General features: G+C 46.6%; 1 protein-coding gene across 3 annotated transcripts in view; it reads left to right on the top strand.

Annotated features, from left to right (window-relative positions):
- Positions 1-24,901, top strand: part of LOC111976575 (nck-associated protein 5-like) — a 57,435-nt gene that overhangs the window by 12,711 nt on the left and 19,823 nt on the right. Inside the window, exons 1-9 of one of the 3 annotated variants that reach the window (XM_024005515.3) lie at positions 2,435-2,666; positions 9,674-9,766; positions 18,907-19,041; positions 19,208-19,315; positions 19,436-19,555; positions 20,028-20,126; positions 20,503-23,193; positions 23,297-23,709; positions 23,869-24,007. In XM_024005515.3, the coding sequence (XP_023861283.1) occupies positions 18,907-19,041; positions 19,208-19,315; positions 19,436-19,555; positions 20,028-20,126; positions 20,503-23,193; positions 23,297-23,709; positions 23,869-24,007 (3,705 nt within the window). In that variant the 5' untranslated portion in view covers positions 2,435-2,666; positions 9,674-9,766. Of the gene's footprint in view, positions 1-2,434; positions 2,667-9,673; positions 9,767-18,885; positions 19,042-19,207; positions 19,316-19,435; positions 19,556-20,027; positions 20,127-20,502; positions 23,194-23,296; positions 23,710-23,868; positions 24,008-24,901 lie in introns of those variants that run through there. The other 2 variants (XM_024005516.2, XM_070448045.1) reach the window with 2 other exon arrangements.

Genomic DNA, 24,901 nt, shown 5'->3' on the forward strand with positions numbered 1-24,901 from the left:
GTAACTGTGCTATTTCACAATAGCTCCGCACCTATACACATTTCACAGATCCCGTATGCCCTACATTTGTTATCTTGTTATTAGTCCACACCTTCAGCTCCACTCAACCTTTCCCATCTATCTTCCAACATCATCCATTTCGGATTTTTATTTGCCATATATTTTTCAGCTGTGCTGTGATGCTTCACAAAAGATTTGAATCTTCCTATTCTCATAGCTTCCACGGATTGTAAATTAAAAATAAACATTTTTGCTAAAATAATTATTATATTATTGATTGATTGACTATGGCTTTTCAAATCCCCCAGTATTGCTATCTGTAGTTCTACAGTATCTGCTATCTAGTTCTACGCAAATGTGCAATCTCTCAACCATTCCTGGACCTGTGACCAAAAACGAGCTACATGCGGACAATACAAAAATAAATGGTCTAATGACTCTGCCTCCTCACAGCAGAATCTACAGAGCTGAGAAGATTGTATCCCCCATATATATAACATTCTATTAGTTGCAAGAATTTTGTACAATAATTTAAATTGAAAAATTCGAAGTTTTGAATCCGGCGTTGTTTTGCGTATCAATTCATAAACCATGTGCCATGGAATGGGTACATCGAAAATCTCTTCCCAACTATTTTGCAATTTATATGGCACAGCTGTAAGTTTTTGGTCCTTAAATGAAATTGGTATATGTTTTTATTTATCACACTTTTCTTTAACCATTTATGTTCTTAATATAAGGCCGACATACAAGTTCCTTACTTTTATCCCCTTCCACCTGCCTCTTCCATTTTTGTGGTAATGCTGCAATTAATTGGTTGTAATTTTGGGTAGAGCAGACATTTCCATATGTCTGTGTTAGCTGCAGTGTGACATTACTCCACCAGTCCTATTTATGATATCATTCACAAAAATTATACCTTTTTTAAACATTTCTTCTATTATCTGCTAAGCCATTACAATTGTAACTGGCTATACTTATTTCACCACTTACCATAATGAGACACAACTTTCAATAATTTTTATCAAAATATATGTTTGTAAACGTCCTATTAAAAAGTAATTCTCTCTGTTAGTTCCAGGGTACCATGTGACCTGCTCTCTGTCATTCAGGTCATGTCAGCCTGTGCAGCCTCTCTGTCCCTCTTTGAGGAGACTGTTTCTGTGAATGTTCCATTCATTACATCCATCCCATAGAGTTAGATGCCCGTGTGGATTAATGTCTGACAGAGAAGAGGCATTYACCAYGTCCCAAATGGCACCCTATTCCCTATATAGTGCACTACTTTTACAAGAGCTCTATGGGCCCTGGTCAAAGTAGTGCACCATGTAGGGACTAGGGTGCCATTTGGGATGTAATAATGGTATCCAGCCAGATTCATTCACAATTTATATGACACTGGATGGAGTTGGAAGTGTATTCTCTCTTTCAACCACTAGGTGGACAGACAGAGATTTCTGCCTCTGGTTGGCCTACAGTGATTCTGTTTCTTTGATAGCAGGAAGGAGGATGCACCTCAACCTAGTGCTACTTTAGGCATAGGTATGGCCACATTTTTCCCAATACAACATGTGGCAATACAGTGATATTTATCCAATTCCATGGTTTAATTGGCAGAGGTTTAAAAGCTTTTATAGGAATGTGGCACCATTGGCAAGCTGCTTAGGTCAAATCTAGATTCCAAGAGAGAGAGAAGCTGAGAACACTGACAATGAAATAACCCCAGGGCTTTTTTATTTGAGTTCCGMAACTCTTCTCTGGAATCAAGTACATTCAGGTCAGGCCTCTCTGTCATGTCAATTAGGGTCATTTACTGGAAAATATGAAACAATTTGGCCTACTGGTATAAGGCATTTATTAAAGGTGTTATTTAAAATCATTATTAGCTGCATAGTGCTTGGTCAATTCACAGATGAAAAATGCTATTACAAAGCAAACTGAATATTTGAATTATTAGCTCATGTATTGGTTGTTTATGTATAGGTTATTCATTCACTAGCGTTTTCCCCTCTTTTGCATGGTCATGGGGGAGGCTATCCTCTCCTCATTAGTCGTCTGAATCGGTATGAAAATCCTCTTAACGCAGAACCCATGTTCTTTATACAAGCAGTTGAATAACCCTGGCTGGATAATTCCATTACTCAACTAGCCAGCCAGACTGTCGGATATCCTCTCTGTGTCCACGGCTCCATACCTTTGTTGGTTACATGGTGGGATTTCTTTTGAAACCTATCCCCTTTCTTTCTTTCTTTCTTTCTTTCTTTCTTTCTTTCTTTCTTTCTTTCTTTCTTTCTTTCTTTCTTTCTATCTCCTTTATGACCTGACCAGCAGCTGCAGGGTTAATGTTTAGCAGCAGCAGCAGAGGCAGTAGTTTTAGGAGGAGGAGAGAGGAGAGGTGGGGGCTAGTCCACAGCTGTTGTAGTAGGCAGGGTCTATTGGGGCAGGAAGCCTGCCTCCCCACTCGCCCTGGAACAATGGGAGATATGGCAGCCACTGCAGGCAGACAGCACAGGGCAAGCAGAGAGAGATACACAATGCACATGCCCAAGGACTGGCCTTTTCTATCAGTAGTATAAACTGGAAGACATCACCTTGAGGAAAAACCCCTTCTTCAATTGGAAGGGCTCTTTCGGATGTTTTAAGAGGATGCTAGGAAACAGAGCAAGGTGAGCCTGGTTGGTCATTTTAGGACACACACATTGAAAATCAGAAAAATATATCACTGTTAAAACTGATTTTGCGCTGTTATGGTGATTTTAGGGTGGTATTCTGATGCCGTTGTCTGCGTAGATTTGACTTGTAGGCTGGTTGTGACAGGTGACGTGACAGAACCATAACAGATGATGTATTAGCTGTGGTCTGAGAGGACAGATGGACATGGGAAGCAGAGCTCAGATGCCCACTGCCAGGTCCCTTACTTTCTGTGTCATAGTGATCAGTGGACTAGCCTACATTTTGGGGCAGCACTAAATAAACAGTTTCCATAAGCATATTAGTATTAGAAGATCATAGAAGAGGAGGGACATGTGTACATGAATCTTGTTTGTTGTTCAGTGTGCCCAATTATGACAAAATCTCCCTTGTCTTGCTGTATCAGGACTGGCAGCCTTGTAATTATGTTCCAGTGGGGAGGACGGATGGTGTAGGGTGGGGTTTTCGGGGTTGCCTGGCAAAGATTTTGAAATATCACAGAGAGGCCTGCACCATTCTGTTGGATTACGCTCAGACATGGCATTGGTCCAACCTCTAGATTCTTTTGGGAATCGTCCCTCCCTTCCCCAAATCCGTTATTCCCTCTCTGCTCTATCTCTCCCCTCTACCTTCAGTCAAAACGTTGGTATTGGATTATCAGGCCCACTGTTATTTTGGCTAAACATCAGAAGCCATAGTAACAAAGGAATCCGATTAGTATGAATCTAGTCTATGTACCATCTCACTATGCTTAGATGGATGCCTACAGTGGCATATTTTAGTGATCATGGTTATAATTGCATTGTTGTTCCTATGAGGTGTGGTTCCTAATTTGTCTGAATGGGTCTTCTGTGATGTTGTTTACCCCTCCAGCCTACACACTTGTTTGTTCACACCGAGAGAACTCCAATCTGTGCCATCCCAAATTGCCAAAAGGGAAGGGTGGTATTTGATATAACCTGAGACAGCCTCCGCTCGGCGGCAGCAGCCAAATCCCCAAGTGTGTGCCTGACATGATTTAAGGAGCTTGAAGGTTTTTGGTTCTGCTGAGTTGTCTTTGATTTGTACTGTAACCCCCCATTCCATGAATATAAAGTATAAGTCTGCTGCTTGGCTCATTCCTCGTGGTGTGCATCACACCAGACCCAGCCACTTTGAACTCTGAGCTCCATTCGGATGACCTCACAGAACACAGCATAATATCAATAACAATGTTGCCAGCCGCCACAGGCAAAACACATTCTCAAGAAAATCATTATGAAGAAGTGCTATTTTTTCGCGGTCTCTTGGATGTGATCAGGTGTGTGCACACAGTAACATTATATGCCAATGGCAAAACCCATTCTCAAGGAATCATTACTCAAGTGCCATTTTGTCTGGTCTCTTGGATGTGATCAGCCATTTTGTCTGGTCTCTTGGATGTGATCAGGTGAGCAGCTAATAACACAATATGGCTATGGCAAGTGAATCATAACAATAATCTATTACACTTGTTTCGTGTCGCTCGACAACAGATAGCCAAGATCACAGATCAGGATTTTCACACATGGAGCAGGTGTGTTCTCCTGACTCAGAGACAGGCGTGCAGACTCCTCTGCTCTAGTTAATCTGCAGCTGAAAGCCAGAGTGGAAAAGGCAGATGCTAAATACTGCTAAACCCATTTGGAGTTGATGAGATCTAAAAGGGATCAGCCGTGGTTCCCATGTGGGCTGCTTGGGAGTGAAGAGTTAATGCTGTAGCTCTGTCTAAACTCATCTCGTCTGAAGGAACGCGGCCAGACTAGACTGAATCTGAAGCCAATGGCAGTGACTGAACATGCTCCCATTTAGCAAGTTACAGTATGAGGACAAGACTGCTTCCCAAATGACACCCTATTCCCTATGTAGTGCRTAGCAGTGCACTACATAGGGAATAGGGTGCCATTTGGGAGTCAACCTATGGCAGCGAGCGTCTGACCGTGCTCCCATTTATCAATGAGGGCAAGTCTTGTGGAAACGAAACATAATTACCAATGAGAGTACAGTAATGGGAAATCCCAGATTACCGACTAGACTACATGGAGGTTCAATACAGTGATTGTAATACCGGGTGTCTGCAGCCTGCATGCCATAGTGTTATCACTGGAACATGAAAGGGGACTTCGAAACGCTACTGGGTCTCTCTGCTGAATTATTCATCCATCTTTCTTTCATTACACTTTACAATGACTTAAGACTCGAGATGAAAAGAAGGGAAGATGAGAGGGAGAGAGAGGGGGGATTGTGGTTTTGGCGTGGAGGCTGCCGTCTGCAGACGTTGTCCCCCGCAGGGCATGGAGATTCCTCTCATATTCCTGGTCTGTCTGACAGGACAGGAAGACCATTCCAGTTGCATAGCCTGTCCCAATTCGCTTCCTACCACTTCCCCTTAGCCTTAACCCTTCGATGTGTGCAGATCTGTAAAGTGGAGAAAATATGGTGGAAGCTCCAGACCCTTCAGATATTCAATCATCAAAGGGTTAGGGCCAATGAGGAGGGAGAGTTGCAGAATTCGGACTGACTGCCTATTCTAATGTGACAGTCACATTCATTGCGTTTGGTCAACACAAAAAAAAAAAAATATGAAGCTGCTCTCCTCTCTGGAGGTGACAGGGATGTGATGTTTGAGTGTCCATCTGGGGAAATCAAAATGGAGCAAGAGAAATRTGGCCTTGATGTCATAAACATGGCACGACAGAGATGGTCGCCTCGCTTCGCATTCTTAGGAAACTGTGCAGTATTTAGTTTTTTTATGTATTATTTCTTACATTGTTACCCCAGGAAATCTTAAGTCTTATTACATACAGCCAGGAAGAACTATTGGATACAAGAGCAACGTCAACTTACCAGCATCACGACCAGGAATACGACTTTCCAGAAGCGGATCCTCCGTTTGGTTCACCACCTAGGACAATGGATCGGATCCCAGTAGGRGACCCAAAACAATGGTGCCGCAGAAGGGGCAGACGGAGAGGTCTTCTGGTCAGGCTCCGTAGACAGGCACATCGCCCACCGCTCCTGAGTATACTACTCCAATGTCCAGTCTCTCGACAACAAGGTAGATGAAATTCGAGCAAGGGTTACCTTCCAGAGAGACATCAGAGATTGTAACATTCTCTGTTTCACGGAAACATGGCTCACTCGGGATACGTTATCAGAGTCGGTACAGCCACCCGGTTTCTTCACGCATCGCGCCAACAGAAACAAACATCTCTCTGGTAAGAAGAAGGGCGGGGTGTATGCCGTATGATTAACYAGTCGTGTTGTGATCATAACAACATACAGGAACTCAAGTCCTTTTGTTCACCTGACCTAGAATTCCTTACAATCAAATGCCGACTGCATTATCTGCCAAGAGAATTCTCTTCAATTATAATCACAGCCGTGTATATCCCCCCCAAGCAGACACCTCGACGGCTCTGAAAGAACTTCGTTGGACTCTATGTAACCTGGAAACCACATATCCTGAGGCTGCATTTATTGTAGCTGGGGATTTTAACAAAGCTAATCTGAAAACAAGGCTCCCTAAATTTTATCAGCATATAGAATGCGCGACCCGGGCTGGCAGCATTGCTACTCTAACTTCCGCGACGCATTCAAAGCCCTCCCTCTCCTTCCTTTCGGCAAATCTGACCACGACTCCATTTTATTGCTCCCAGCCTATAGATAGAAACTTGAACAGGAAACGCCCATGCTCAGGTCTGTTCAACGCTGGTCCGACCAATCTGATTCCATGCTTCAAGATTGCTTCGATCATGTGGACTGGGATATGTTCCGGATAGCCTCAGACAACAACATTGATGTATACGCTGATTCGGTGAGCGAGTTTATTAGCAAGTCCATCGGTGATGTTGTACCCACGGTAACTATTAAAACCTTCCCCAACCAGAAACCGTGGATTGATGGCAGCATTCGCGCAAAACTGAAAGCGCAAACCTCTGCTTTTAATCATGGCAAGGCGACCGGAAACATGCCCGAATACAAACAGTGCAGCTATTCCCTCCGCAAGGCAATCAAACAAAGAGACAAAGTAGAGTCGTAATTCAACAGCTCAGACACGAGATGTATGTGGCAGGGTCTACAGTCAATTACGGATTACAAAAAGAAAACCAGCCCTGTCGCGGACACCGACCTCTTTCTCCCAGACAGACTAAACAACTTTGCTCGCTTTGAAGACAATACAGTGCCACTGACACGTCCCTCTACTAAAACCTGCAGGCTCTCCTTCACCGTAGCCAATGTGAGTAAAACATTTAAACATGTTAACCCTCGCAAGGCTGCCGGCCCAGACGCATCCCTAACCGCGTCCTCCGAGCATGTGCAGYCCAGCTGGCTGGTGTGTTTACGGACATATTCAATCAATCCCTATCCCAGTCTGCTGTTCCCACATGCTTCAAGAGGGCCACCATTGTTCCTGTTCCCAAGAAAGCTAAGGTAACTGAGATATACATCTATTGCCCCGTAGCACTCACTTCCGTCATCATGAAGTGCTTTGAGAGACTAGTCAAGGATCATATTACCTCCAGCCTACCTGACACCCTAGACCCACTCCAATTTGCTTACCGCCCCAATAGGTCCACAGATGATGCAATCACACTGCCCATTGCCCTAACCCATCTGGACAAGAGGAATACCTATGTAAGAATGCTGTTCATCGATTACAGCTCAGCATTTAACACCATAGTAATCCCCAAACTCGTCAATAAGCTCGAGACCCTGGGTCTCGACCCCGCCCTGTGCAACTGGGTACTGGACTTGCTGACGGGCCGCCCCCAGGTGGTGAGGGTAGGAAACAACATCTCCGCCCCGCTGATCCTCAACACTGGAGCCCCACAAGGGTGCGTTCTCAGCTCTCTCCTGTACTCCCTGTTCACCCATGACTGCGTGGCCATGCACGCCTCCAACTCAATCATCAAGTTTGCAGACGACACTACAGTGGTAGGCTTGATTACCAACAACGACGAGATGGCCTACAGGGAGGAGGTGAGGACCCTTGGAGTATGGTGTCAGGAAAATAACCTCACACTCAACGTCAACAAAACAAAGGAGATGATCGTGGACTTCAGGAAACAGCAGAGGGAGCACCCCCCCACATCGACGGGACAGTAGTGGAGAAGGTGGAAAGTTTTAAGTTCCTCGGTGTACACATCACAGACAAACTGAAATGGTCCACCCACACAGACAGTGTGTAGAAGAAGGCGCAACAGTGCCTCTTCAACCTCAGGAGGCTGAAGAAATTTGGCTTGTCACCGAAAACACTCATAAACTTTTACAGATGCACAATCAAGAGCATCCTGTCGGGCTGTATCACCGCCTATTACGGCAACTGCTCCGCCCACAACAATAAGGCTCACCAGAGGCTAGTGAGGTCTGCACAACGCATCACCGGGGGCAACTACCTGCCCTCCAGGACACCTACAGCACCTGATGTCACAGGAAGGCCAAAAGGATCATCAAGGACAACAACCACCTGAGCCACTGCCTGTTCACCCCGCTATCATCCAGAAGGCGAGGTCAGTACAGGTGCATCAAAGCTGGGACCGAGAGACTGAAAAACAGCTTCTGTCTCAAGGCCATCAGACTGTTAAAGTCACCAAAAATGTGAATATTATCTGCCGTGACTACAAGGACWGATAGGAATTCAGGGAACTCTGTGAGGAACGCTGTATATGGCCCAGGAGGCCTGTATACAGTAGCTGTAACGTCCGCTTCCAACTCACACTCAAACACGTAGATCCCCTGAACACAGCTCACTTTCCAGCCCACTTTTCAGCTCACACTCTCAAACACATAGATCCCCTGAACGCAGCTCACTCTCCCGATCCCAATCACCTGAATTCTGATCACCTGTTCACACACCTGTATATTATTATCACACACTATTTAGTTCAGTTATTTGCACCTCATCTTTGTGAGGTATTGTTTTTCCTCCCGTGTGATAATCCTCCCGTGTATGATAATCCTCCCGTGTATGATAGTTTTTGCCCGCCTCACTATTGACGCCTTTTGCCTGTARTTTAGCATATCAGATTTCCTGTTATCAACCTATTGCCTGATCTCRCGGTCGACGTTACTAGCCTTTTCCCTGCCTATACTGTTGCCTGTTTGGACCCCCTGTGTATGACCTTCTGCCTACCCCTGGACCCAGCTACCTGCCTCCTCCTGTGGTTCTTTACGGATAAACACCTGCTGAGCCCTGCGCTTGAAACCAGCTCTCTGTCTCCCATCGTGTTCATTACAGTAGCTATAAAAAGTTATTTAGGCTGCATAGATTTCATGACTAGAAGCTCAAAAGACGAAAACACAGTCGTTATTTATTTTATTTGCTGTCATAAATGTTTGCAACAACTCCGCCTTTGCAGAAGGCGCGGGGGATATGGTCACTAGGGTAACCAGGAGGAAAGGCCTCATTTAAACAGCCATCACTAACATTGAGTGGCTGCTGCCAACATACTGACTCAAATCTCTAGCCACTTTAATAATAAAAAATTTGATGTAATAAATGTATCACTAGTCACTTTAAACAATGCCACTTTATATAATGTTTACATACCCTACATTACTCATCTCATATGTATATACTGTACTCTATACCATCTACTGCATCTGGCCTATGCCGCGCGGCCATCGTTCATCCATATATTTATTTGTACATATTCTTATTCATTCCTTTACACTTGTGTGTATAAGGTAGTTGTTGTGAAATTGTTAGATTACTTGTTAGATATTACTGCATGGTCGGAACTAAAAGCACAAGCATTTCGCTACACTCGCATTAACATCTGCTAACCATGTGTATGTGACCAATAACATTTGATTTGATTTGTATAAAATTAACGCTTGATGTCTGCAAACCGCACGAAATCCCCGACTGAAAAATGCTCTGACTGGAAAAGGGAGGGGGGGAGAGGGAGAGTTGAGAGGATGATAATAACAAGATGTGTCATTTCGTTTTTTTCCTCAGCTCCTTGGCTCTGACGTGGGGAGAGTAGAGAAGTGGCTTACACGCACAGGAGTAAGACTGAGTACTCTGCTCTAAGGAGAGCTGGCATCACAGGTGAGTGTCTGTTCTAGAAGACTCTATTCTACTCTACTGTTGTATGTTCTTTGGCTTTCTGTACGTTTCCAACTATGAAAATGGACCTTCCTAGCAATATCTTCTGGGTATTATACCTTCAGGAGACAGCATGCTTGGCTATTTATTTCTGGCGCATGACACATTTGTTTTGCAGGCCTATAGGGTTACACATTTTCTTCTCCTTATAAAAGCTCCTACAATGTCCTCAGGATTACTTTTTTTACAGCATTAAGTGTTATATGCATTCCGGCTCAGTGATGACATGATATATCTTGTTTTGTTCTTTTGCTGTTCCCTTTAAACTGAAAATTGTGCGTCGTTTCACCTGGTTTAGTCTATCTATTTGACGAAAGAGCAGTGGGGGTGGAAGCATCATTGAAAAACAGCAGTGGAGGAGGAAGCATCATTGAAAAAGAGCAGTGGAGGAGGAAGCTATCATTGAAAAACAGCAGTGGGGGTGGAAGCATCATTGAAAAAAGCAGTGGAGGTAGCATAATGAAAAAATGGTGGGGTGGAAGCATCATTGTAAAAGAGCAAGTGGGGGAGGAAGCATCATTGAAAAAAAGAGCGAGGAGGAGGAAGCATCATTGAAAAAGAGCAGTGGAGGAGAAGCATCATTGAAAAAGAAGGCAGTGGGGGTGAAGCATCATTGAAAAAGAGCAGTGGAGGAGGAAGCATAATTGAAAAGAGGCAGTGGAGGAGGAAGCATCATTGAAAACAGCAGTGGGGGTGGAAGATCATGAAAAACAGCAATGGGTGGAAGCATCATTGAAAAAGAGCAGTGGGGTGGAAGCATAATTGAAAAAACAGCAGTGGGGTGGAAGCATCATTGAAAAAGAGCAGTGGAGGAGGAAGCATCATTGAAAAAGAGCAGAGGGGGTGGAAGCATCATTGAAAAAGAGCAGTGGGGGTGAAGCATCATTCGGATATGAAAAAGAGCAGTGGAGGGGAAAGCATCATTGAAAAAGAGCAGTGGGGTGGAAGCATCATGAAAGAGCAGTGGCGGTGGAAGCTCATTGAAAAAGAGGCTGTGGCTCAATGAAAGTGCTTCAGTGTATCCCTATTGTTGTCTCTGTAACTTCACTCTCCTGTTTTCTCATTCATGTCCTTTGTTATCTCTGTACTTCACTCTCTGTTTCTCTTCATTGTCCTTGTTATCTTCTGTACTCACTCTCTGTTTTCTCTCATGTCCTTTGTTGTCTCTGTACTTCACTCTCTGTTTTCTCTTCATGTCCTTTGTTGTCTCTGTACTTCACTCTCTGTTTTCTCTTCATGTCCTTTGTTGTCTCTGTACTTCACTCTCTGTATTCTCTTCATGTCCTTTGTTGTCTCTGTACTTCACTCTCTGTTTTCTCTTCATGTCCTTTGTTGTCTCTGTACTTCACTCTCTGTTTTCTCTTCATGTCCTTTGTTATCTCTGTACTTCCCTCTCTGTTTTCTATTCATGTCCTTTTTAGCGAATGTCACAGTGTCAGTATCCTTTGTGGCATTTGAACAGGAAACGGGGGCAGATTCTCTGTCACTGTGATTAGATATGTCATTGATGGTGGTGAAAAATTGTATTTGCTTTTTTAGAGGTTCCTCTATTTAGATCCTCCTGTGTGTCAGTCAACAGAGGAAATATCTGGGTTATTAATGATCAGGCACTCAAGAGATGAGGGTGAAGCTTCTGTTCTATGTATCTCACGGGCAGACAGCCCTTATCTACAGTAGATAGTAAACATTTGGATTACAGTCAGTGTTCTCTTTATCGCACAATGCAGAGAGAAGAAGGAGATGATGGAAGTATGTACCGTATATATTTCATACTTATCACAGACTGCAGATTGTAATAAAGCACGTCTTGTTTTTATCCGGGTATATCATAAATAGTTTGAGAGACATGTAAATCTCCCCTGTTTATAATTCTAGAATGGGAAAATAAGGTAGCAAGCAATATGGCCGTTCTCCTTGTACACAATCTCCTTTTGCATTCAGTGCTTCTCTGTGGGTCTCAGTCTCATATCAGCACATTTCTGGAGCAGGGCATCTCTCTCTCTTTTCTCGCCCTCGCTCTCTCTCTTCACGAGCACTCTCTCTTCTCCCATTCTCTTTCTCCCGCTCTCTCACTCCCCCCCCCCCCCCCCCCCCCCCCCCCCCCTCCCACGCTCTCTCCCTCCCCACCCCTTGCTCCCTGCCTGGCACGGCAGTCTCTGGGCAGACACTCTGATCTCCTCTCCCTGTGAATGGTTATCTGTTTGGGCACGCAGAAGCTAGTCAGCGGCCTAAGCACCACCCCCACAATGACAATGCTGTCCTTCACCACACTACAGTTGACCCCTACAGTTCTCTGTGACCCCTGCCTAGAATTTCATTGTATCCGCCGTGATCGGATGTAGGATCTGTTGTATAATCAATATCAGTTGAATTGGTCTGATGGGGGGGAAGAGGATGAGGTTAAGGATGGGGGAGAGAGCATGAGGGTGGGTGAATCAGCTTTGATCAAGCTGCAATCAATAAATTGTGTCACTTTAGAATTGTCTGGATTAAATTCAGAAAAGAGGCATTCTCCTTTATCGCTTTGTTTTGGTCGCGATTCAAGGTTCTGCACCACAGAGTACAGTACCTAGCAACAGCAGCATCTACCATGTTATATTTAGTCTCACTTTTATGTTTTGTTTAATGTGGAGTTCACATGGAGTTCCATCCCACTGGGCACGGACGTCATTTCAACGTGGAGTTTTACTTTACGTTTGGTAGAGTTGTCAACACAGTGAGATCAAAAACAGAATTCCAACATGCCATTGGATTTAGGTCCAAAGTTGGTTGGGAAAAAGACAAAATGCCCTGACGTTGAAAACAAATCCAATCAGTTTTCCATGTTGATTCAATGCCATCACATCCCTAAACATGATTTAAATGATGCTGAAACAATGTTGATCCAACCAGTTTTTGCCCAGTTGGATGTGTGAACGTTCCGAGAACACGCAGATGCTGTTAATGGGAAAAGGATTTGTCATTTTGTCCTGTTCATTTGTTATGAATAAACAAACTCGGTGTATATTGTACTGTAGCTTGCCATGCCTGGAGCTGTAATGTGCATTAAGTGAAGAATAGCTGGTATTTATAACTCCTCCTTAACGCTCTGGCAGGTTAAACATGCAGCTAATATCTTCTTCCTTATGCCTCTATAGGAGACACATTGATCAGCCCTCCATTACAGGCCCAATTGGCCTTTGCTCAGTTGATTACAGCTCAATACATCAGTTTAGATGGGGCTGCTGAGATCTCAGACTGGCAGCGAGGGTGAGGATGAGCCAGTAATATTAGGCCTATTCAATGCATCCTCTGGGGTGTCGAGGTTCTCGTAAACGTATTCGCGCTTTGCACTTCGCAGCACTCACCTCTTAGACTTATAATGCACTCATCCCTAGAGTACGTTTGTGTTTGTGAACAGGGGTTTACTGTACATGACCTGTCTGTTTAGCTCTGGGTGAAGGGGATGACTTGGCAGGATTTGAGTAATGGAGTTAGATCAGTCTTATCCCTGACACTGTTTAATGCTCCTGAGAAACCCAGGGATATATCTCCAGGCCTTCCCCTCCACTCACAGCTGTCACAGAACCCTACCACCAGCACTTCCACCATTATGTTCTGCTCCTATGGGCTTTGTCCAAAAAAAACTCAGTATGCTATACATTACTATAGATTACTCCGTAATCTAGCTAAAGCCAACCAACAGGCTGATACATCAGTTATGCATTTATCCGACCAAACACACCCAGTCTAACATGGCAGAATAGCCTTACATCTCTCCATCGTCAAGAACCTGACACTAGAGGGATTATTACGGTTCCATTCTCACAAGAGAAAGTCCTGGTATTTGTATTTATTATGGATACTGTACTCTTCCTGGGGTCCAGCAAAATTAAGTTATACCATTTTAAAAACATTACAATACATTCACAGATTTCACAACACACTGTGTGCCTTCAGGCCCCTACTCCACCACTACCACATATCTACAAAAAATCCATGTGTACGTGTGTGTATAGTGCGTATGTTATTGTGTGTGTGTATGCATGTGTCTGTGCCTATGTTTGCGTTGCTTTACAGTCCCCTCTGTTCTATAAGATGTATTTGTTAAATCGAATTTTACTGCTTGTATCAGTTACTTGATGTGGAATAGAGTTCCATGTAGTCATGGCTCTATGTAGTACTGTGCACCTCCCACAGTCTGTTCTGGACTCGGGGACTGTGAGGTATGCATGGGTGTCCAAGCTGTGCGCTAGTAGTTCAAACAGACAGCTCGGTGCATTCAACATGTCAATACCTCTCATAAATACAAGTCCACTTTGAGCCAGGAGAGATTGACATGCATATTATTAATGTTAGCTCTCTGTGTACATCCAAGGGCCAGCTGTGCTGCCCTGTTCTGAGCCAATTGCAATTTTCCTACGATCCTTTTTGTGGCACCTGTCCACACGACTGAACAGTAGTTCAGGTGCGACAAAACTAGGGCATGTAGGACCTGCCTTAGCTGATAGTGCTGTTAAGAAGGTAGAGCAGAGCTTTATTATGGACAGACTGCTCCCCATTTTAGCTTCTGTTGTATCAATATGTTTTGACCATGACAGTTTACAATCCAGGGTTACTGTTACGGCTGTCGTCTTCCTCCTCCTCCTCGGACGAGGAGAGGAGAGAAGGATCGGTGGACCAATACGCAGCGAGGTAATTAGACATAAATGATATTTATTGAAACACGAAGACGAAATACGAAAACACTTGGAAATTACAAAATAACAAACACGACGTAGACAGACCTGAACATGGAACTTACATAACTACACGCAGAACTCACGAACAGGAACAGACTACATCAAACGAACGAACAGCCAAGACAGTCCCGTGTGGTGTACAGACACGAAAGACACAGGAGACAATCACCCACAAACAAACATTGAGAACAACCTACCTTAATATGACTCTCAATCAGAGGAAATGCCAAACACCTGCCTCTAATTGAGAGCCATACCAGGCAACCCTTTAACCCAACATAGAAACACAACACATAGAAATGCCCACCCCGCTCACGCCCTGACCAATAAACACATACAAAACAAGAGAAAACAGGTCAGGAACGTGACATAACCCCCCCCTTAAGGTGCGAACGCCGGGCGCACCAGCACAAAGTCTAGGGGAGGGTCTGGGTGGGCATCTGACCACGGTGGTGGCTCAGGCTCCGGACGCTGTCCCCACACCACCATAGTCACTCCCCGCTTCTGTATCCCTCCCAATGACCACCTCCCAACTAAACCCACCTAAATGAAGGGGCAGCACCGGGATAAGGGGCAGAGGGATAAGGGCAGCACCGGGATAAGGGGCGGCAGCTCCGGGCTGAGGGACTCTGGCAGGTCGGGCTGAGGGACTCTGGCAGGTCCGGGCTGAGGGACTCTGGCAGGTCCGGGCTGAGGGACTGCAGTCGGGCTGAGGGACTCTGGCAGGTCCGGGCTGAGGGACTCTGGCAGGTCCGGGCTGAGGGACTCTGGCAGGTCCGGGCTGAGGGACTCTGGCAGGTCCGGCTGAGGGACTCTGGCAGGTCCGGGCTGAGGGACTCTGGCAGGTCCGGGCTGAGGGACTCTGGCAGGTCCGGGCTGAGGGACTCTGGCAGGTCCGGGCTGAGGGACTCTGGCAGTCCGGGCTGAGGGACTCTGGCAGGTCCGGGTCTGAGGGACTCTGGCAGGTCGGCTGAGGGATCTGGCAGGTCCGGGCTGAGGGATCTGGCAGGTCCGGGCTGAGGGACTCTGGCAGGTCGGGCTGAGGACCTGGCAGGTCCGGGCTGAGGGACTCGGAGGTCCGGGCTGAGGGACTCTGGCAGGTCCGGGCTGAGGGACTCTGGCAGGTCCGGCTGAGGGACTCTGGCAGGTCCGGGCTGAGGGACTCTGGCAGGTCCGGCTGAGGGACTCTGGCAGGTCCGGGCTGAGGGACTCTGGCAGGTCCGGGCTGAGGGACTCTGGCAGGTCCGGCTGAGGGACTCTGGCAGGTCCGGGCTGAGGGACTCTGGCAGGTCCTGGCTGGACGGCTCTGGCTGGTCCTGGCTGGACGGCTCTGGCTGGTCTGCTGGACGGCTCTGGCAGGTCCTGGCTGGACGGCTCTGGCAGGTCCTGGCTGGACGGCTCTGGCAGGTCTGGCTGGACGGCTCTGCTGGTCCTGGCTGGACGACGGCTTCAGTCCAGACGAGCAGTTCATGCGGCGTTGGGCAGACTGGCAGTTCAGCGCGCCGCTGGGCAGACGGGCAGTTCAGGCGCCGCTGGGCAGACGGGCACACCTGTAGGGAGGAGACGGAGAGACAGCCTGGTGCGTGGTATAGGCACTGGCTGCGCTGGAGAGGAGGAAAGCTCTGACAGTGCTGGACAGGTGGGAGCAGCTGGAGAGAGAACCCGGAGAGACAGCCTGGTGCGGGGGGCTGCCACCGGTGGACTGGTACTTGGAGGTGGCACCGGGTATACCGGACCGTGAAGGAGGACACGTGCTCTTGAGCACCAAGCCTCCCAACCTTACCAGGTTGAATGGTCCCGTAGCCCTGCCAGTGCGGCGAGGTGGAATAACCCGCACTGGGCTATGCAGGCGAACGGGGACACCACCTGTAAGGCTGGTGCCATGTACGCCGGCCCGAGGAGACGTACTGGAGGCCAGATACGTTGGGCCGGCTTCATGACATCCGGCTCGATGCCCAACCTAGCCCTCCCAGTGCGGCAAGGTGGAATAGCCCGCACTGGGCTAAGCACGCGTACTGGGGACACCGTGCGCTTTACCGCATAACACGGTGTCTGACCAGTACGACGCCCTCTCACTCCACGGTAAGCACGGGGAGTTGGCTCAGGTATCCTACCCGGCTTTGCCACACTCCTCGTGTGCCCCCCCCAAGAAATGTTTGGGTCTGACTCTCGGGCTCCCAACCGCGTCGCCGCGCTGCCTCCTCATACCAGCGCCTCTCTGCCTCCAGCTCCGCCTTGGGACGGCGATATTCCCCTGGCTGAGCCCAGGGTCCTTTGCCGTCCAGGATCTCCTCCCATGTCCATGAGTCCTGGTTGCTCTGTTGAGCTCTCCCCCYCCGCTTGGTCCTAGTTAGGTGGGTGATTCTGTTACGATCGTGTGGAGGATTGACGGACCAAAACGCAGCATTAGGAAAATAAGCCATCTTCCTTTTTATTATGAAGAAGGAGAACCAAAAACAAAACACTATTACAAAACTAACAAACAAACGATCGTGAAGCTAATAAACGTRGTGCACATACACAGGCTACAAACGTTCTGACATAGACAATTACCCACATCAAACGAAAGCCTATGGCTACCCTAAATATGGCTCCCAATCAGAGACAACAGAAATCAGCTGTCTCTAATTGGGAACCCATTCAGGCAACCATAGACTCACCTAGACAACTACACCAACATAGACACAGCTAGACACATACACTCAACACAAACCCATACACTACACCCAACACCCCCTTTACCATATAACCACCCAAAACCGATAAAACCCAAACATTCCCCATGTCACACCCTGACCTAACTAAAATAATAAAGAAAACAAAGAATACTAAGGCCAGGGTGTGACAGTTACTCCAAGAAGTTTAGTCACCTCAACTTGCTCAATTTCCACATGATTTATTACTAGATTTAGTTCAATACAATGCTTTTAGTTTTAGAAATATTTAGGATTCATTTATTCCTTGCCACCCACTCTGAAACTAACTGCAGCTCTTTGTTAAGTGTTGCAGTCATTTCAGCCGCTCTAGTAGCTGACGTGTATAGTGTTGAGTCATCCGCATAAAGAGACACACTTGCTTTACTCAAAGCCAGTGGCATGTCGTTAGTAAAGATTGCCATGGGGAATTCCTGATTCTACCTGGATTATGTTTGAGAGGCTTCAATTAAAGAACACCCTCTGTGTTCTGTAAGACAGGTAACTCTTTCTCCACAGTATAGCAGGGGGTGTAAAGCTATAACACATACGTTTTTCCAGCAGCAGACTATGATCGATAATGTCAAAAACAGCACTGAAGTCTAACAAAACAGCCCCCACAATCTTTTTATCATAAATTTCTCTCAGCCTATCATCAGTCATTTGTGTAAGTGCTGTGCTTGTTGAATGTCCTTCCCTATAAGCGTGCTGAAAGTCTGTTGTCAATTTGTTTACTGTAAAATAGCATTGTATCTGGTCAAACTCCATTTAAAAAAAAAAGTTTACTAAGGGTTGGTAACAGGCTGATTGGTCGGCTATTTGAGCCAGTAAAGGGGGTAGTGGAATGACTTTAGCTTCCCTCCAGGCCTGGGGGCACACACTTTCTAGTAGGCTTAAATTGAAAATATGGCAAATAGGAGTGGCAATATCGTCCGCTATTATCCTCAGTAATTTTCCATCCAAGTTGTCACACCCCGGTGGCTTGTCATTGTTGATAGACAACAATCTTCTTATTTTTTTACTTCTTCCACACTCACTTTACAGAATTCAAAATTACAATGTTTGTCTTTCCTAATTTGGTCAGATATACTTTGATATCTCTGGACACTCCCTGTTATTTGGGGTAGACTATTGCGCTGAGACAAGGCTGGACGCCATAGGAGTCTATAAATCAAAATCATCAAATCAAATGTATTTATAAAGCCCTTCTTACATCAGCTGATATCACAACGTGCTGTACAGAAACCCAGCCTAAAACCCCAAACAGCAAGCAATGCAGGTGTAGAAGCACGGTGGCTAGGAACAGGTCAGCACCACAGGAGTAAATGTCAGTTGGCTTTTCATAGCCGATCATTCAGAGTATCTCTACTGCTCCTGCTGTCTCTAAAGAGTTGAAAACAGCAGGTCTGGGACAAGTAGCACGTCCGGTGAACAGGTCAGGGTTCCATAGCTGCAGGCAGAACGGTTGAAACTGGGGCAGCAGCATGGCCAGGTGGACTGGGGACAGCAAGGAGTCATCAAGCCAGGTTGTCCTGAGGCATGGTCCTAGGGCCATGTCTCAACGCAAGGGTATAGATGACTTACTGTATGTTGGTGGTTACATAGTACATTGATGTTTTGTGTGTAAAAGTGAGAAGATTGTAACATTATGAACCTCCTTGTGTTCCAGATGAGAACGATGTCTGATGAGACAGAACCGAGGATGTGTGATGAAGACCTGGAGTCAGACGAGGGGGACGTTGAGGACTACCTGGAGGAAGAAGAGAACAGCGGAGAACTAATGGACCGACTCAGAGAACTGGAGGTGAGTCAACCTCAATCATAATGAACTGATCATCTCAAATTATATAATTTTTTAAATATAGTTTCACCACATATTCATTGCTTTCATTTCAATTTTCACATTTATGAAAGTTATTTTCATACTAAACATTTACAGATGTGAATAATCTATTGGCTTCTTTTAACAGGCAGAGAATTCAGCTCTTGTGTTGGCAAATGAGAGTCAAAGAGAGGCATATGAGAGATGTCTAGACGAGGTGGCCAACCATGTGGTCCAAGCTCTACTCAACCAAAAGGCAAACTGACAAGTCATCCTCAACAATCCATCATTTTTTTTGAAAGCCCATTTTGAATCACAACCGGTAAGACATGGGTTGTGGTTTTAATGATACGTTTTTGTGTATACATATATGCAGGATCTGCGAGAGGAGTGCATCAAGCTGAAGATGCATGTGTTTGACCTGGAGAGACAGAACAGAGTGCTCTGTGAGCTCTTCCAACAGAAACTACCCAACCATTCAAGCCCTTACGACCAGGTATAAAGTAACATCACAATCTGCCCTGAGACATGGCTGTAAACTCCTATGGCAACATTACACCAATGGAGTCTACAGCCATGTTACACACTCTTAGGGGAAAAAAGGTGCTCTCTAGAACCTTAAAGGGTTCTCTGGGCTAACCCCATAGGAGAACCCTTTAAAGAACCCTTTCTGGTTCCAGGTACAACCCTTTTGGGTTCCATGTAGAACCCTTTCTGTAACCCAAAAGGGTTCTACCTGGAACCAGAAATAGGTTTTCTTATGAGGACAGCACGAAGAACACTTTTGTGTGCACCATAGGAGAATACAGCCATGTCTCAGGGCAACGTCATAATCTGTCATAATCTGCTGTGTAGTGATCTCCTGCTGCTGTGTGTTGTAATGTAGCCTATAGTATAGAGTCCTATAACAATGTTTTGCTTAAAGTGGTGTACATGATATCCTAATTGCATTGAATTTACTGTTACAGGTGCAGCCAGGACCCCTCCCAGTGTACAATACACAGCTGCTGCACAATGTCTCTGACAAACAGGTGGAGTCACAGTCACAGAGTCAAGCACAAGCCAAGGTGAGGACAAAGCACGGTCAACACTTAATCCTGAGACATGGCTGTAGACTCCTATGGGGATAAACACTGTCTGGGTTACGGCAGCACTCATGACATATACTGTTGGGTCTATGGTTTCTCATATGAAATGAATGTCCTTTCTATTTCACTATTGTATTCAAGAGACCTGGACTTTCTCTGTTAAACTGATTTCCTTCCATTATGCCAACAGTGTTTTGTTCTATCGATATTTCATATACAGTATAAGGCTGCAGTTTGGTTGAAGTGTTATTGAAAGAAATGATTTGAATCTTGTTTATAACCTTTGTTTAACCAGTTAGTTATTGAGAACACGTTCACTTCTATAATAACAACCTGACAATATTTCTCTCAACAGGGAAATGGGTTCCACCGCACACTGCCACAGGCCCCAGCAACTCCCCCCCGAGGCCCAGCCGCATCCATGGAGGCCCTGTCCCCATTCTTCAAGAAGAAAGCACACATCCTGGAGGTCCTCCGCAAGATGGAGGAGACCGACCCCCTCAAGTTCCACCCCTCGGCAGGCAGCATTTCCTTCTGTGACTACAGCCAGGTTCTGATGTCCACAGAGGCTGTCCTGGCTGCTGGAGACCTGTGTAAGAAGCACCAGACACGCTGCCGCTGCTCCTGCTCAGACTCTGACAACACGCAACACCAGCAGCACGTCGATGGTGAAGGGCAGTTATGTCCTACTCACTGCAAGAGGAGCACAGACAGTCCGGTCAAATGTAACCATATTTCCACTCCAAAGCCTAATTCAACTCCGAATCACGTCAAAGGCACACCCACCACAGCTGCTATTAGTGAATTCCACATCAAGAGCACATCAGTGGAGAAACACCAGACAATGAATGACCACCAGCAACCAGCAGGTCCCAACTCTTACTTGTCAATCAAAAGTGTAGATCAGACTAGACCAGCCAATCAGTGCCCAGAGGCAGGGATAAAGACAGGGCAGGTCGAGGGCACAGATGAAGAGGACTATCTTAAAGGAAAATCTGAAGACAGCAGTAGTTTGTTTACCTCCCAGCTGCCTGTACCTGGAGTGAAGGACAACCCTCATATTGCATACTGTGAGCTGGAAACCAATGGGTTTCTCCTTTCCTCCAATGACAGTGATAATGTTTTGAGTGATGTAGTTATTCCAGAGAAAGACAGTGGCCCAGCAGAGGAGGGAGCTCTCTCAGGGAGAGCCAACGTGGCCATCAGCCCCATCCCCTCCTCCTGCCTCATTGACGTCAAAGCTGCTGCGATCAACTCCCCGTCCAGGATCCTAAAGTTTATAAAGATCCCCACGATGGCAGAGAGGACCCAGGCAGCGGCCAGTCCTGTCCGTCTGAGCCCACAGCTCACCCGCACCTCCAAGATCCCCTGTCGTACCAATAACTATGAGGTGTACCACTCCCCCGTCCCCTCACGCAGAGCCACCACCACAGAGAGGACCAGGCACCCTCCTCCACCCGCCAGGTCAGAGTCCTACCCAGCCACCACACACTCAGCCTCAGCCCCCACCTCCCCGCCACAGCCTGAGGATGCCTGCTCCCCTCCAGCCAAGGAACTTTGCTACAGCAGCCTCTCGGTCCCCAAGGCAAGTCGTGGTGTCCCCAAGCCACTGGCCCCTGGCACATCGCAGACACCCAGGGCCTCTTCTCAGAAGGTCCCGTATTATGAGAATGTTTTGGAACTCTCCACCTCGGATCAGCTGGAAGAATCCAAGGTCCCAGAGAACGTAAACATATCATCTTCCTCTCATACCAACACAGATAGTGACAGGAAGCTAGTGAATCCACTACTACAGAAAGAGAATGTCCGGAGTCTCCAGCTGCAGCATTTCTCCCCTGCCTCGGACTCTTCCTCCTCCTCATCTTCCTCATCCTCTTCATCCTCGTCCGATCAGGATGTGAACACAGAGAGCCCAGTCTGGCACGGCCACCACAGTCTGCCCAACCCCTCTGCCCTCAGAGCAGCTCAGTTTCAGGGGAGCCCTGCTCACTACGCCAGCATGAAAGACAGAGGATCGCAGGACCAGGACACTAGAGAAACCACCATGCAGAACTCTGATCCCTCCCAGTCCCAGCCTCCAGCTCTCCCAGCCAAGAGACATGATCCCTCATCCATTCCCAAGAGGCCTTCTCGGGTAGCAGGGCCAGGGAGGCAGCCAGCCGAGTCTAGTCACACATTCAAAGACAGGCTGGCTGCACTTGGCAAGCTGAGGAGCTCTGAGGATTTACAAGTCAATGTGCTGCTGCCAGTAGACAAGCCAGACCCTCATAGTGATGAGAGTATAGTCACTTTTAACGATGACAGGAGTAAGACAGCGGAGAGGCCTGTGGATCATAATTTAGAGGAGCAGAGGCACTCAAAATATACAGACTCTTTGGATGATAAGCCTAAAGGTATTCCTGGTGGTGTTGCTTTGATGTTCCCTGTTGCTTGTCAGTCCTATGATCCAGCAGCTAAGTCTCTTCTCTCTGGCTCTTCAGTCGCTAAGGCAGAGCTGGAGACGCTCTCATCCAGAGTGGGTGTGACTAATACAGACAGCTCCAAAGGTAAACTGGGCCTACCATCCCCAAACACTGACACTCCCATAGTTCTACACAACGTGAAATGCCCAGCTTCTCTGAACCTGTCTTACCATGGTAAACAACCTGCACCCAGCATCCCTCAGAGCAGCAACAGCCCCAACAAAGTCCTGCCTAAGTCCCCGTCTAAACCCTGCCAGGCCCTGGCTCCCTCACCCTCAGCTGTCAGTAGAGGTGGAACTGGGAAACCCACCCTGGATGCCCCGGCACTGACGCCACGCTACTCATCCAAGTCAGAGGACAGGAGCAAGCTCAACGCAAACAGGAAGAGAAACACCACAGCGCACGGAGACAGCTTTCCTCCCCCAAGGCCAACGTCAGGCACACAGCAGGAGGAGGAGAGGCCCCTTGTCCCTATTGTTCCCAGCCCCACCCCCGGCCCTACGTCAGCCATGGAAGAGAAGGTGATGAAGGGTATTGAGGAGAACATGCTGAAACTGGCAGAGCAGGACCGAGACAGAGGACAGGTATTGATGGTTGTTTTCTCTAACTGTGGTATAGTGTTGTGTTATTAACAAGTATTTCAGAGTGTTCGCTGTCAGCAATTTGATAAATAAAAACGTTTAACAGGTCACCGAGGTGAAACAGAAAGGCTCCAATGGCATCGCTAGCTGGTTCGGCCTGAAGAAGAGCAAGCTCCCAGCTCTGAGCCGCAAACCAGACACGCCTCCTAAAGTCAAAGACGAGAAGAAGGGTGGAGAGTGGAGGCTGAACATCCCTTCCAAGATGGCGGGGTCTAAGTCTAAAGGAGAAGGGGTGGGGGTGGAGAGCCTGAATATCTCTATGCTGATGGAGAAGGCGGAGGGTCTGAGGAGAGCTCTGGAGGAGGAGAGAGCCTACATGAACGGGGTCGAGGGGGTTGGGATGGACCGCTCTGGGAGGGGTCACTCCTGTGAGGTGGTGATGGACCAATCACAGGGCCAACTGGCTGTTATGTACAGGGGAGCGCGCTCAGACAATTTCATGCAGCAGTTACTGAACAGGTGAGGAAATTATAGAAGCAAGCACTGTTGGATTCTATGTATAAGCCCGTTAAGATTGATCTGATTGTAAAAAGTGAATTTGTGCTTAGGTGAACATATCAGTTGTTTTGTGTTGCCTTTCCTTTTATAAACCAATTCCTTCAACTGTTGTGACTATAGGGTGGATGGGAAGGACTTCAGTGGCATCAGTGTGGCTCAGAGACGCCTCTCCTTTGACTGTAAGACCTCCAGACCGTTCAGCAGCCACCATACTGACAGCATCATCAGCCACACCACCAACAGAGAGGACATGCAGAAGGTAGGCTACAGCTGAGTTACAATGAGTATTCATTAGGGGTTCACAGCAAAGTTATTGTTATTGTCTGAATTCTTAGTTTTTCCTTGACATGGTCAAATAACTCAAGTGTAAAAAAAGATATATAATTTGGTACACAGAAGCTAGAGCCCACTTTGTGTGTAGGCATCTTTCTTCATGCTGAACAACTTTGCTTCAAGGACCTGTAAGGTCCATCATTTTGTAAATTGGGAAAAACTTTGAAAAACATATTCCCATTCCCATGAACCATAATAACACAATGTGTAGGCCCATGGTACAGCTCTTAACTTAGTTTGAGAAAAGCGAAGGGATTGGTTAAGAGATGGCTGAGTTATTGATAATTCAATAGTTTTAAAAATAGCTTCTATTTGACCAAAATTCCATGACGTACATTAAGGCAGATGGGTGAATTCAGTTCAAGCATGAATAACTGATTAATTTAGTAACAAGCTGAATATGAACACCTGCTGAATATGAACAAAAATATAAATGCAACATAACATGCAAACATTTCAAAGATTTTACTGAGTTACAGTTGATATAAAGGAAATCACTCCATTYAAATAAATCCATTAGATCCTAATCTATGGATTTCACATGACTGGGAATACAGATATGCATCTGGTGGGACCACCATTTGGCTCATGCAGCGCAACATATGTCTTTCGCATAGAGTTGATCAGGCTGTTGATTGTGGCCTGTAGAATATTGTCCCATTCCTGTTCAATGGCTGTACGAAGTTGCTGGATATTGGCGGGACCTGGAACATGCTGTCGTACACTTAGATCCAGAGCATCCCAAACATGCTCAATGTAGGGCTGGGCGATATGGCCTAAAAATCATATCTACATTTTTTTCAAACTTATGGCCGATTCA

This window comes from Salvelinus sp. IW2-2015, linkage group LG17 (genome assembly GCF_002910315.2).
Source record: "Salvelinus sp. IW2-2015 linkage group LG17, ASM291031v2, whole genome shotgun sequence".
NCBI classification, from domain to species: domain Eukaryota; kingdom Metazoa; phylum Chordata; class Actinopteri; order Salmoniformes; family Salmonidae; genus Salvelinus; species Salvelinus sp. IW2-2015.